This window comes from Acanthopagrus latus, chromosome 4 (assembly GCF_904848185.1).
Source record: "Acanthopagrus latus isolate v.2019 chromosome 4, fAcaLat1.1, whole genome shotgun sequence".
Classification (NCBI taxonomy): Eukaryota; Metazoa; Chordata; class Actinopteri; order Spariformes; family Sparidae; genus Acanthopagrus; species Acanthopagrus latus.
The window spans coordinates 24,546,655-24,559,788 of NC_051042.1; the positions used below are offsets into that span (position 1 = coordinate 24,546,655).

A 13,134-nucleotide genomic window follows, 5' to 3' on the forward strand; every position below is an offset into this window, starting at 1 on the left:
GTTGGTTTCAGCTCGGCATTCAAGACAATCTCACCCATGGCCTGACTGAAATACTCTGGGCGAGCGTACCACACTCTGGACTTCCCCACAAACAGACCCCGGACAGTTCAGACCTCCTCCACATTAGTGCTCAACAACATCGTGGTCATCAAACATCACCGCACTGGTTAAACAAGCACAGAGAAGGCTCTACTTCCCACAGACTTTAGAGGGCTTAATTCCGGAGCGAAACGATATAATATGGATATATTGCCCAGCCCTAAGTGGAAGGCATATTGGATCTTTGAAATTGATTTTCTGCCCTAAATCGATATATATTTTAAAGTAGAGTTTTTACAATGGCCATCAAGGACTGTTATATAATTTTCTTTGAAGTATAGCTCTTCAGCATTTTGGCATTAAAAAAGTTGCATTTCGGAGCAGGTTGGAGAACCTGGTTAGACAAAGTCAGGGAATGTGTAACACACACTGGCAGCATGTGATGCACATTAAACCATCAGCAATTGTTTCCCATAATGCAACTTTGCGTGTGCTGCATATAATTGTATTTGAGTCAGTAGCTTTTGTCATTAACCTGTGTGACTTTGCCACCATAGTGATTTGATAGACATCTTAGTGCAGCAGCAGGCAGTCAAACATAAATAGCATTTTCAGATGCAGACATAGTCTAGACTCTAAGATACTGCTGTATCTTTGAGTTTTTGCAGTTGGACAAACAGCAAAGTAACTCCAATGCCAGAAAAAAGCTGCAAAGGCCTTTAAAATGAACAAAAACCTCTACAGTGTCACCACTCAGACCAGTCCATTTCAGAAGAACCCTTCCCCCAAAATACTATACTGTCAAAGCTACACCTCTTTCCTCACATTTTGTAGGACAAAATCTTCCAAAAGCAAACGTGTTTTTTGCAATACCTGCAGCTTAGAAATCCGACATTTGTCCGAAAAAAGGCCACTTTCAGGGACTTTACCTGAAAATGCTTAATGCAGAGAACAGAGGACATTTTTTCAAAAAGCTTAAAAGTCTACTTCAAGGCACTTGAGGGATTCTCCTGGACACAGCTCAAGATGTGGGCGGACGAATAATGCAAACCGTTGGAAGTGTCAGAGTTCAGACGAGGCCATCTGCTATGAGAATATCTTCTCGTTCAGTTTTTGGCAGACAGTTCATAATTATTTCTGCGCCAACCAGTCCTCATTTAGATTTTTGACCAAGATTATCTATCTGCTCGCAGTGGCCCACTGAATTGCTGCAGATTTTATCCCAGACAGGCTTAATGGTGGGCAGACAGATACTATTAAGAGGATGGACATCCCCATGGGAGTCACTTCAGGAATAGTTTTATCCAACAAGGCAAGGTGGCCTCCTTTGAGCAGCTTCCTTTCAGGATGAGAGATCAGTACGTATCAAGATGGGAACAATTCTTTCTGATGTGCATCTGCGGTGTCATGTAGGTTAAAGTGTTAAAGCATAAAAGGGGAAGATTCTAAAAAATGTATTATGCTCTTTTGCTGTTTCTTTGAGGAAATGGAATATTATATTGTGTTCAATTTATGGCGTGTCTACTTGTAAACTGTTGCCTTCCACGCGCCTTGATTTGTAGCTCTTTTATGGATGGTTTAAAATATTAAAACTCAGATTTTCGCCAGTGAAATATGAGGTTTTTCTTCATCAGTCTGAATATCTTACCCCAAAGAGAGTCTGTCGGTTCACATCAACCCATAGCCTCACTTCCTCCTCCTCATTCCTCGCAGACTTACTCCTTGAATTTGATATTCTGTCATTCTTCTAATTTAAATGTCCTCCCTATCCCCCACTACAACGTTTAGTCCGCGCTGCTTAATGTGTCCATGATTCGTAATGACGTCCGCAGTCAAGGAGAGGCCTGTCTCCTAGGTGACGATATCATCACTGAGATGCAAGTATACCATGAGGAGATGTTCCTGACCTTCACAGACAACAAATAAAAGAGGCGTTGAGTCAGAAAGACGCACAATCACACTCTCAACTGCATTTTTCGCTGACATTGTAGCATGTGGTAAAACTGTTGATTTGGATTTGTTTGTTCAGCTGGTAAATGAAAAACACAAACAGACGTTCATTTGTTGTAATTCAATTATTGAGCAACCTACCTGCTTACAGCTTCCAACACATCTGCTTAATATGAGAGAAAATCGTACAATGCGGCAGCTTTGCAATTAAAAAAAAAAAAAGTTTAATAACAAAAGCAATGTTCCCTCTCTGCAGCAGGTTACAAAGTGCTGAGACTGGCGGGTTGTGGCACACATCACACGCACGGTTACGCGCGCGCTGGTACAATCTCTGAGGACGGCATAATAAGATACCCATGAAGGATAAGGGGAAACAAATTCTGAGGCTCCCATAGACATTTGCTACAGATGGGGTATGAGCTGGAGCATGTGTAGAGGCCTGGCTCGTGTGCGATTGTGTGTGAGTGTGTTGCAAAGGGTTAGTTCTCCAGAGGCAGCAGAGCTACACACTCGGATTATCCCAGTAATGAATTGGCCTGTGGGGAACAGCCCGTCTCATTTTGAGACTTAAGGGGTGACTTCAGAGCACTAAAGTGAGGGCATAAATCAAACAAATGCTATGTGGTATAGATTTATGAATGTGCATAAAAGCGAGTGCATTTCAATATGGTGTGTATGTGTGTGCAAGAAAATCTCACTCGAACTAGGGAAAAAAAAAACAGAAAATGTGTCCTGTCCGTGATTCAAAATGCATGACGCAAATTAAGGTTTTATCCTTGCATGACTACAGTTCGATGCATTTAAATCTATCTCTCACAGCATCCCATATTTAAGTTTGTGCAAGTCATCTGAGTTACCTCCAAATGTTGGTAAGAGTATTACAGCCTAGTAAAACAGCCTCTGTATCCCGGAGAACATTTTTTAAAAAGTCCTGCGACAGTTTTACCAATTAATAAGACAGGCCTCTAAAAACTGTTGAACATTTCCTTTAATGCTTTCCGAGTTCAGCGCAGTGCTCCTCACGCTGCCGTCATTGCCTCAATTCTCGACCTGCTTCAGTAAAGCCAGATACACGAGAGGAGAGAGCGTCCCTGGATCCGTGATGACACCGGGATTTAAAAATCAAAGGCTTCTCCGCAGACCGCGAGCGAGACGCTGATGTTTCAGAGCATTAACATCCCACAAACAACCGTTCTCGTGCTGCCGATGTTACATGGGGTCACTTCAAGCTACGTTTAAGACTGATGCTCTCATACTGTTGTCTTCAAATTTCTGAAATCAGTACTTCAGCACTGATGCTACATAGCAGGACCCCCGTATGTGAATTTTGCATATACTGTAATGATAAAAACGATGGTAAGTGCTGTTGACAACCAACTTTTTTAGTCTTTAATTAAAGTCTGTTGGAGCGATTTTGCGACAACACAGTACCCTCATATGATCTCTGTGCTATTGCTATTCTGTTGTAGGTCGATAGATGGTGAATGTTCCCAGCCCAGCCCCAGTTTCAACACAATGCAATTAGAGCTCACAAACAAAAGGACATCCTCACATTTACATGACAATACGTAAACGCTCAGCGGTTTGTAGCCATGAGAATACTCGACCAAAAAAACGGGGTCACGGACCAACAATGTCCCATTCATTGACATTTTCTTTATGAACATCGACTCATATGAATACGTCTACATGTAATGAGCAAGAGGCTGTATGCGGAAACACATAGAAGTAGCTACTACGCGACTCCTAAGTAGCTTCTTTGAGCTAAAGATAACTGTTTTCCTAACTGCAAATGTACTGTAAATTAATCGAGTTGGCGGTTGTAGACGATCTGCAGCTCTCTAGTGAAAGTAAGGCTATCAAATGGCATTCAGTTAAAGGTTATAATCTACAAAACTAAATCTAGATGAAAAAAAAAATGTAAAACAGATCTTTGCTTCATGAAATTAATCAAATTCATTAAATCTCCATTCGTTCCGAGTTTGCCAACCAAGGACCATAAAGCAGGGCTGGGCCATGTCTACTGATAGGCACATGATGATGTCTACAGCAAAATTCAGGCAGGACAACATCATGTCACGATGGTAAAAGGGTTTGTTGTCAAAGACAGTCGGCCATTGGTGAACAGCCCAACCCTACTCTAAAGATGGGCGATGGGCTAATGGTGAGCCACTAACTGGCCGATACATCTCGTGAACCCTTGCTAACCTTGTCTTTACTCCACTTTTACAACATTTTGTGCTTGCTGTGTCTCCTGGAGTTCCCAGCACTTATTTTCAGTAACAAGACGGTAGACAACGTCAACGAGAAGAAAGAGGAGCTTGCAGGCAAACAGACCAAGATACTTTTGCTAGCACGCTAGCCGCAGCACTATGATGAAGCAAATCTGCACCAGGACAGCGGGTTTGTTAGCTTGTTGTGGAGCTCTTCAGCCCCCTAATGGCCAGAAACCAAGTAATGCATCTTAGCTTTCGGTCAGAGGGCTGCATGTTTGATTATTGGCTGTACTGCGGACAGATAATAAATTAGGTTTCCTTGTTTGTGTACGTTGTTACAAGTGTTTGCGTGCACTCTTTGCTAGCATCTCAGCATGTAACATTTCGAGGGCTCGGCGTAATGAATGTGTTTGTGCGTCTCAGTGATCTCACATCCCCTCCTCCAGAGGTTCAAAGGGATTAGCTTGTAAATGCCACAGTCCACAAAGGCATCCGTGTGAGGAAAAAAAGAGCAAAGCCTACAGCTACACTTAGCATCACACTTAGCATTTCCATTTATAACAACAGTAGACAAGAAGTAAAAGTGATAGATGACAGTGACACCATTAAACGTGACTGATGACCCAATCTATGAAGAGGCAAATCTCTCTCACTGTCCTCCTGTCTCACTAAATCCCGGTCGGATCCAGCCTTGTTCACTGCTGGTAAAAATCTTCATACATTTTTAACTTCCATATCTTTCACTTTCCCCATGAAATCACTCAAAGTAACAGAGAAGGTGCTCACTTGATCAAAACGTGACAAAAAACACCATCTGTGCATCTCTGGGATAGCTTCGAGCTACATCTTGGCCACATCAAGCCATAAGTTTTTAAAGGCCCTACACTCAACTGTTCGAGCATAACCTGATTCTCAGGGCGAGACAAATATCACCTTTGTCTTCCTTATTGCTATATAAAGTGTGGTGACATCCAGTGTAGCTATGCCCATCTACAACCTGAGCAGAATACTAGTGAGCCAGGACAACAGCTGTGTGGGAATGCAGGACCTGTAAACGCCAAAAGGAAATCTGCATTTGGTCGACTTGATGTGTCTTCCCCATGTGAATAACTGCTCTTTAGACCCTCATTAAGCTAAAGAAAGCATTAGGGCACTTTAAAATTTCTTATTGTATACTTGTAGAAGGGGGTTCTTCCCAGATTTGTTCTTGGCATGTTCCTTATAAAGATGATGAACTTGTGACAACTTAAATCTATAGCAGGTCTGTCTCTTTGCGCCCGGACGCACCTGACAGACGAGAAATAAGCGGCGACGAAGGCCAACAGTTGCATCGCCTTACATCACCTCTGCCTCTTTCTAAAGCAGCTCGCCACAACGCCACAAAAGACTAGAGGCGTCAGAGGCAGTCGTCTGTATTCATCATTCAAAAAGGGCAACCCAGAAGGCTCAGCACTGCGGATATACGAACCATTACGTCTGACCGTTAGGTAAAAGTTTCAAATGGCACTGGCCAAGAGGCGAAGGCCATAAATAAGCAGGAATAGACCCTTTTCACAGCATGTCAAAGCAGGACAAGCACAGGTGTGACCTATAACATTAATAATTGGTCCATTCTTCACCTTAATGGATCTTAGATTTGACGTTCTTGCCTTTCTGGGGGGGGAAATGTTCCCACACTGAGTTTCTTTGAGCTTGCTTCTTTTATTTTTATTTTTTTTTTACCTATGTGGGTTTTAGTGTCACCAGATAATATTTTCTCTGCAGTAAGCGATTAATGCCAACATCCCTAGCTGAGGTGACCCTGGTGCTAAAATGGTTAAATGCCAGCAAAAAAAACTGAGAGCTGCCACTTTGTTAACTTTAAGAGCATTAGTTGTAACTTGTTGTTATATTCCTTCTAAAAGAGGTAGGCTATCATCCAAATCAGGGGTTGACCGATACTGACTATTAGAAACTGAGGAGACTGAAAACCGATTTGGGACCAAGATTCACTTAAAATAAAAATGAAACTCTTTGTGTCAAAGAGTGTTGGAATAAACCAGTACAGTACAGTTTACTCTGTTCTGTTCTAGATAAAAAAAACATTTGAGGTACTTTACTTGAGTATTTCTATTCTCTGCTACATTATACTTTGTAGATACTTTGCATATTGTGATTATTCAGTGTTTATAGGCTATCAATTGTGATGTGTTGGTAGTCAGATAGTGTTGTGGGCGGGACATCCTGTGACAGGATGCTGCATCAGAGCTGAAGTAGCACATCTTTAAATTTTATTGGCAATCTGACAGAAATTCATCAACACCGTTCATCGGAAAAATGAGGAATATCGGCCTGACAATTACCCATCTACCCAGAATCCAAATTACTTAAAATCCAACATTGCTACATTTCCCAGACACTCGGGCTCGTCTTGCTCTATACTGCTGTGGTCCTGTGTGATGCAGTGTGATGACCGCTGGCCTTGTGCAGAGCAGTGTGGTATATTACACAGTGTGTCCCAATAAATCAGGCAGCCTGCTGTCCTTCATCGAGGAGCAGCAGCAGCAGAAGCAGCAGCAGCAGAAGCAGCAGCAGCAGAAGCAGCAGCAGCAGAAGCAGCATCGGAGCCAGGCTTTTGTCCGCCATCAACCCGTACCGAACCCGCCAAAACACGGAGAGGCGGACGAAAGAAAAACAGCGAGGCGCGAAAAGAGATACTGGAGAGAAAACACGGAGATAACACACACATACAGCACACAAACACAATATCCCCTGATTGCACTGAGCTGTACGAGGGATAATGCGAGGCAGATGGTCCAAGATACTAATTAGAAGCCTGTTTGTCTTTCTTATCATGACATCTATGCGCTGCAACAGCGCTGCCTGCTTTGTTTTTGCAGCGGTGGCGAAGAGAAGACTGCACACCTTCTGACTTTCTTTAAGAAGAGAGCGGCGATGGATAACAACGAATGTTCTTTTAACTCTCACAATGAATTTATTTCAGATCACATCACAACACTCCCATCTCTGCACTTTTAGCGTTTTTCATTCCTGGCACATAACATTCGTTCCCAACCGCGCAAAAGCAAACAGATTTAGAGCCGCTAACAGAATATAAACAACACTTTTTCTTTCTTTTTTTTTTTAAATCATCGCTCATCGCTGTTTTTCTTAAATTGACTTTTCAATTTGATATTTGTCAGCTCACTAAGACAAATGTTTGCATCGCAATGGAGCGCAAAAACAACAAATGAAAGATTCACAGAAGCGCAGCTGAAGCTCCACCTTAGGAGAAACCATCAATCTTGACTGCACACACACACACACACACACACACACACACATCTTTAAACCTGCTGACATGCTTACCTACAACATAATTAACTCCCGTACAGTAAATCACTGAAATGAGGTGAAACGAGGGGAATAAACGGGGAGATTATGTCCTCTGTGCACTCCAGAAGACCCAGAGTGCACGTAGACAGGTCATCAGACCAAAAGGGTGAGTCATAGTTGCCATTTCTTTTTTTTTTTTTAAAAACAAACAATTCCTGGAGGTTATTCTCCCATTAACCATTGTGACACCGCCAGAAAAAGGCTAATCTAGACAGAGGGAGAGAAAAGTGCAAGATACTGAGACGCTGTGATGTCGTCTCCCTGATCCGTTCACTTAACAGTCTCTTTATGGGTAAAAAGACTGCACTGCGAATAGGAAATGGCTTTGAATCTTACTGTCATGTCTCCTTTCAATGAATTTCTAAGGAGAAAGTGATGACTGGCAACAGCTCAGGGAAAGCTTCTCATAGAGCAAGGTCTCTGAGGTTAACTCTCGTCAAAACCAAGCTGTCAGCACTCATAAGCAACCGGGCCGGGTTGCAGGAGTAAACAGAGGTGACGTCAGAGGGAAGTCATTTGACTGCGGAAGGACCGAAGATGCCTTTGCTTAGCTTGCTCTTCAGTGTGTGTGTGTGTGTGTGTGTGTGTGCGTGTCCTCAAAGCCACTGCCGAACATAATTTCACCAGCTGTGTTAATAAGAAAGCAATAAACCAGAATCAGAGATCCTGCCAGCTAATTAAAGATCAATCTAACTGCGGGGTGAAAAAAAAAAAAGCTTCTTCTTTGCAGCCACATTACTCAGAATACCCAGTCTGCACCCTGCTCCGTCCCCTCCACTCCACGACTGTTCGGGGGCTTTAAGGGGGGAAATGGTTATTGGTGGGCAAAAATTGGCGTTCCCATAGAAACCGCATGTTTTTACTGATTTCACGCTGGAGGATGCTGTGAGTCAGGATAACACCAGCTCACAGCATTCGAGGATCTTTTCTTCCACTCAGTAGATCTCACAAGCAGGCGAACAGAGCAGTGACGTCCGCCCCATGCTGGATTTAAGGGACTGGTACCGATACTGACCAGCGCTGCAACTATGAGTCACTTAGGTTTATTTCCTTTATTTTACATGTGATATTTTGTCATGAACTTTTTTTTTTGAAATTTTTCAAGCAAAAAGTGTCAAACGTTTGCTCCTTTGTCATGTTTATTGGACTGAAGAAGCAATTTGAAGATGTCACTTCAGGCTGTGGGAAGTTGTGAAGACCAATTTTCGCAATTGTGATGATTCATTTTGAAAAATAATCATCAAATTAATCAAGAATGAATATTGATGGATTTAAGATATATTGGCTCATGGTATAGCAAGATATTTTACAGTGTGAAGGTATAAAAGGTAAGGGCTGGTGATCTGTCAAATAAAAAAAAATAAAGGGCAGCATATCACTAGAATAACCACTAACTGCTGGTAACTCTTGCTGCTGTTGGCTAGTTAGCTCAGTCAGCTGTGCAGCAGTGAGCTAGCTGGTCAGTAGGCCTCTCCACAATAGAAAACAGACATCAAAACATAAACACTGTTATTTCTTTACATTCTGCTGTTGATTTTTAGTTGTTTTTTTTTTAATGTTTTCACCTGAAATCAACATTAATAATGTCAGTGTTTACCTGAAGACAGACTAATGGTGACCTAGTTTGGCATTTCTGTGATGCAATGTCATTTTTTTTTGGCAGTAAGCAGGTGTAACCCTACCCCTAACCAGCCTTACATGTAGGAGTGTAAACTTCAGCTTTAAAATGCATCATTCATCATTCATGGTGTCTTTGTTGTTTTATAGTTTCATTTTTGCCATCTAATACAACAACACCAAAGCAATTACTAAGCCAGATTGCCTCCACAGTCAACGGGACAGCTTCAGTTTGATTTACACTCACCCTGCAGTCCATTATAGACATCAACCAAATCATCTGAAATGTGATTTTTTATTTTTTTTCCCTCCCCCCACCCAAAGGCACGCCATGATGTATGAATGGTCCACATCAGACGGAGGCCTCCTGGTCATCATATTTCTTTTTGCGGCTGTGTGGTTAGTTGAGGTTTGATCTCTTAATAGGGTTACTGATATCCTAATATACTGTCTGAATAATACAAGAACACGACTTTTTGTCCAGTCCCTCAACTCCCTACCCAACGCTGATACATGATCCATTTAAAGGGTAACGCCACCAATAAATCACATTAAAGTGTGTTTACAGGTGTTGGGTGTTAAAACGACGACAGATGTGGAAAAGTAGCATAAAGCCCTTTCGTGGCTCCAGAAGAAGCTGCATGTAATCTGCTGAACTGTCTCCAGTGATGTCACTCGTGGCTCTGTTGCATTGTGGGCAATGTAGGAATAAAAAGGCAATATCCCTGGTTCTGCTGTATCAATCCTGTCCATGTGTTGTGGGAGTACAATGTAAGACCAGTGGAATTCTTTTTCAAAAGCCTGGCTCCTACACTACCCACAATGCATCTTGGCCACTTGAGTGACATAACTGGAGGTAATATTATCACATCATGTGCCACTTCCTCTGGAGCCACAAAAGGCTTTACATTACATTTTTCCACATATGCAGCAGCAGTCTTCCCCAAAACCCGTTGACACGCTTCAATGTTAAAAAATGGTGACGTCACCCTTTAACAAGGCCAATATCCGAATTAGCATCTCCACTAATTTGCTGAATAAAGTCTCAGATTAAAGATCTACGAGGGAACAGCGGATGGAGGGGATTTGGAGTAAGCCAAAGCTTAGAGATTACTTTCAAATCGAAGAAAATTATTGAACCATGTATAATTTCACTGCTCCATGTAGGAGATAACTGTTCCCGCAAGAAGAGACCCTGATTTGTTTTGGTTGTCAAGAAGACGACTCTTTAATGAGGAGGCTTTTGTTTCAGTCAGATTTACAGAAAATGCATGTCAACTAATTCCGAGACATAAAAAAAAGTACATTTCCAATACCTCCGTGTTGTGTCTTCTTGAATTTTGTGGACCTTAACACAACGTTGCTGTCAAGTGCAGGACAGAGTGCATGCTCCGTGTTTATGATTCTTCATAATACGACCACAAGGCAGCACGCGCGCTACTGTGAACACTCAGTCAGCCACTGGATCCAACATTCAATCTCAGTAGACCAGAGGCGCAATCTTTCTTGACGAACTGAGCGCTGGAAGCACCGGTGTGCCTCTTTCACCCAACATGCACCGTGTGGCCTGGGTGCTGCTGCTGCTGGGCCCGTGTGTTTAAGAATGGATGTGCTGACTGTGAGAAGGAGGAGGTGGAGGGAGGGAGGGAGGGAAGAGGAGACTCTGCTACTGTAGCAGTGCATCAGCAGAGGTGAGACTATCACCGCCACATCACAGTTTGCTGGAGGGAGGTGATGGAGCTACACACTTGGCAAAGAACACCTCCGTTTTGTTCTGTTTCCAATCTGATGAGGGGGGGTTTCACACCCGAAGCCCAAAATCAGAGCCTGCAGTTTTTGCAGTCGAGTCTGTTTCTTTTTGGGGGGGGTTTCGAGGGGGGGGGGGCAGCTATGTCGGCGCAACCTTACCCCCAGCTGCCTCTCAACGCCCGCCAGAGACAGACCGACCTACAGTGGGCTCTCTCAGTATGTGTGTCATTAGTGCTGACCCAGATGCTCGGGAACACAGACTGTCCTGTGACTGCACCGCATTACCCACAACAAACTCCCCGGAGCTCAGCAGCAGACAGCAATATATATATATGTATATATATATATATATATATATATATATATATACACACACTTGTGTGTGTGTGTGTGTGTCTAAATAACAACCTCTGAAAATGCCAAATGCAGAAGAGATGGGGAAAAGGCAAGTAGAGACAAAGTTGAGGTTGAGGCTCAGAATAATGAGTCCAAGCGAGCATCTGCAGAGGAGAAGCGAGAGTGCTCAACTCAAGGTCTGTGCAGTTGCAAAAAAAAAAAATCTGATGGCAGAGACAAAAGATCAGGGCTCCAGCAGGCTCAGGTGGGGGAGAAAAAAAAAAAAAAAAAAAAAAAAAGATTAGTAGGTGAGAGAGTTACATCACATCAAGCAAAAACCCTGCGCAGCACCGTGTCCCCACTCAACATTATCATGTAAGTGCTGGTCAGTGGTGATTGTGGGGAGGAGGATTCATCCTGAATACTAGCCGCTTGGACACATTCCCTGACTGCGCAAATGCCAATGCAACAACAGCCTCATGCATGCAGCCTGGATGGTGGATAGTTAAGTTATAAAATGATGGCACGCTTTTTTTTTCCAGCCCTGTGTTGTTCAGCCGTGCGGATCACAGCAGCAGCAGCACGCAGCCTGTGTGAAACAAAAGACCCTCTTTTTTTTTTCTTCTTCCCACCCATCCTGTTATACATGTCACTCGCGGTGTCAGGCTGACAGGTTTAGTGGCAACACATCGGCATTGTGTTCTCGCCCCCCCCCCACCTTCGGACCAGACGTGCTTACCCTCTGCGGCTAAAGCGCACCGGACAAGAAGTAAAAGCATCCCCGCAGACAGTAGACAGTTCGGGAGCATCCCCGCCGCTCCGGCTCTCCACCTGGTCCTCGAACACCTCCCCTCTCCTCCGGCATCCGTCCTCCGCGGCGGGCACCCGCCGGGCTCGCCGGCTCCCACCACTACTTTGGGGTGACCTATCCGCCGCCCACTCCTCAGACCGGGAGCCATATCCAGTGGACAAGTTGCTGAAGTTTCGGTCGTAAATAATACATTGGATCGATCCTCGTGTGTGAACGGGAAGCACAGCGGTCCCGCGGTCTCGTCGTGTGTCCAGGGCTGGAGGGTGGAAGGGGGGGTTCGGTTGGTTGGTTGGTTGGGTTGGGGGGGACGCGGCGTTGAAAGGGGAAATTAAGAAATGCGCCCTATCGCTCTGCTGCGCTCGGTCCACCCATCAGCACCGCGTGGCGCAGGGCGGCGCGCACACTTTGCCAAAGGTTTGACATGTAGCTGCTGGCGGGGGAACCGAGCCGCTCCGGACGGATGGCACACATTTAAGAACGCGCGAGCGTGACGTGAACACACGAATGTAAAGGTATGGAAGCCGGTGGGGTGGTTTGTTTCAAAACACCGCCCCCTGGTCAAAGCGCGTAAATTAGCCTCCCTGCTGTTAATTGTCGGCAGGAAAAAGTCCAAGCGTGCAGCCCTGCAGGGCGCCCTCTGCTGGTGATGGGCACCACACAGAACTCCATAAGAAAAAGAGTCAATTTTAGCCTCGTTCAGACATCCACGGATTAACATTCAGTAATCGTGTTTCTTTGACTTTGCCTCAATTAACAGGTATGTTCAGTTCGTCCTGAGCATTGCAATAATCGCTTCATTAATATGTGAGTGGTTGCAAATAACACCGGCTGTAGTACCCCCTCATGTCCACTAGGTGGCAACACACACCCAGAGAAAACGAACTGACGAGAGATGAAGGCCCCTGCTCTCTACATTGCAGGTAGACCTGATGTCACAGAGCCTGTTGTGAAAATAATATTTATCATTGCTGGATAATGATTTACATGACTAAGAACAAGAATAGAATAACCTATTCAACAATAATATGTCTTTGTTTTACA

The 13,134-nt window shown here is 44.0% G+C and overlaps 1 protein-coding gene across 6 annotated transcripts in view; it reads right to left on the bottom strand.

The window, feature by feature from the left end:
• Nucleotides 1-12,663, bottom strand: part of kiaa1549lb (KIAA1549-like b) — a 71,357-nt gene extending 58,694 nt beyond the window's left edge. For 2 of the 6 annotated variants that reach the window (XM_037096208.1, XM_037096206.1), the window contains exon 1: nucleotides 12,022-12,662. In XM_037096208.1, coding sequence (XP_036952103.1) covers nucleotides 12,022-12,241 — 220 coding nt within the window. In that variant the 5' untranslated portion in view covers nucleotides 12,242-12,662. Of the gene's footprint in view, nucleotides 1-12,021 lie in introns of all 6 variants that reach the window. The other 4 variants (XM_037096205.1, XM_037096202.1, XM_037096207.1 and 1 more) reach the window with 3 other exon arrangements.
• Nucleotides 12,664-13,134: the final 471 nt, after the last annotated feature.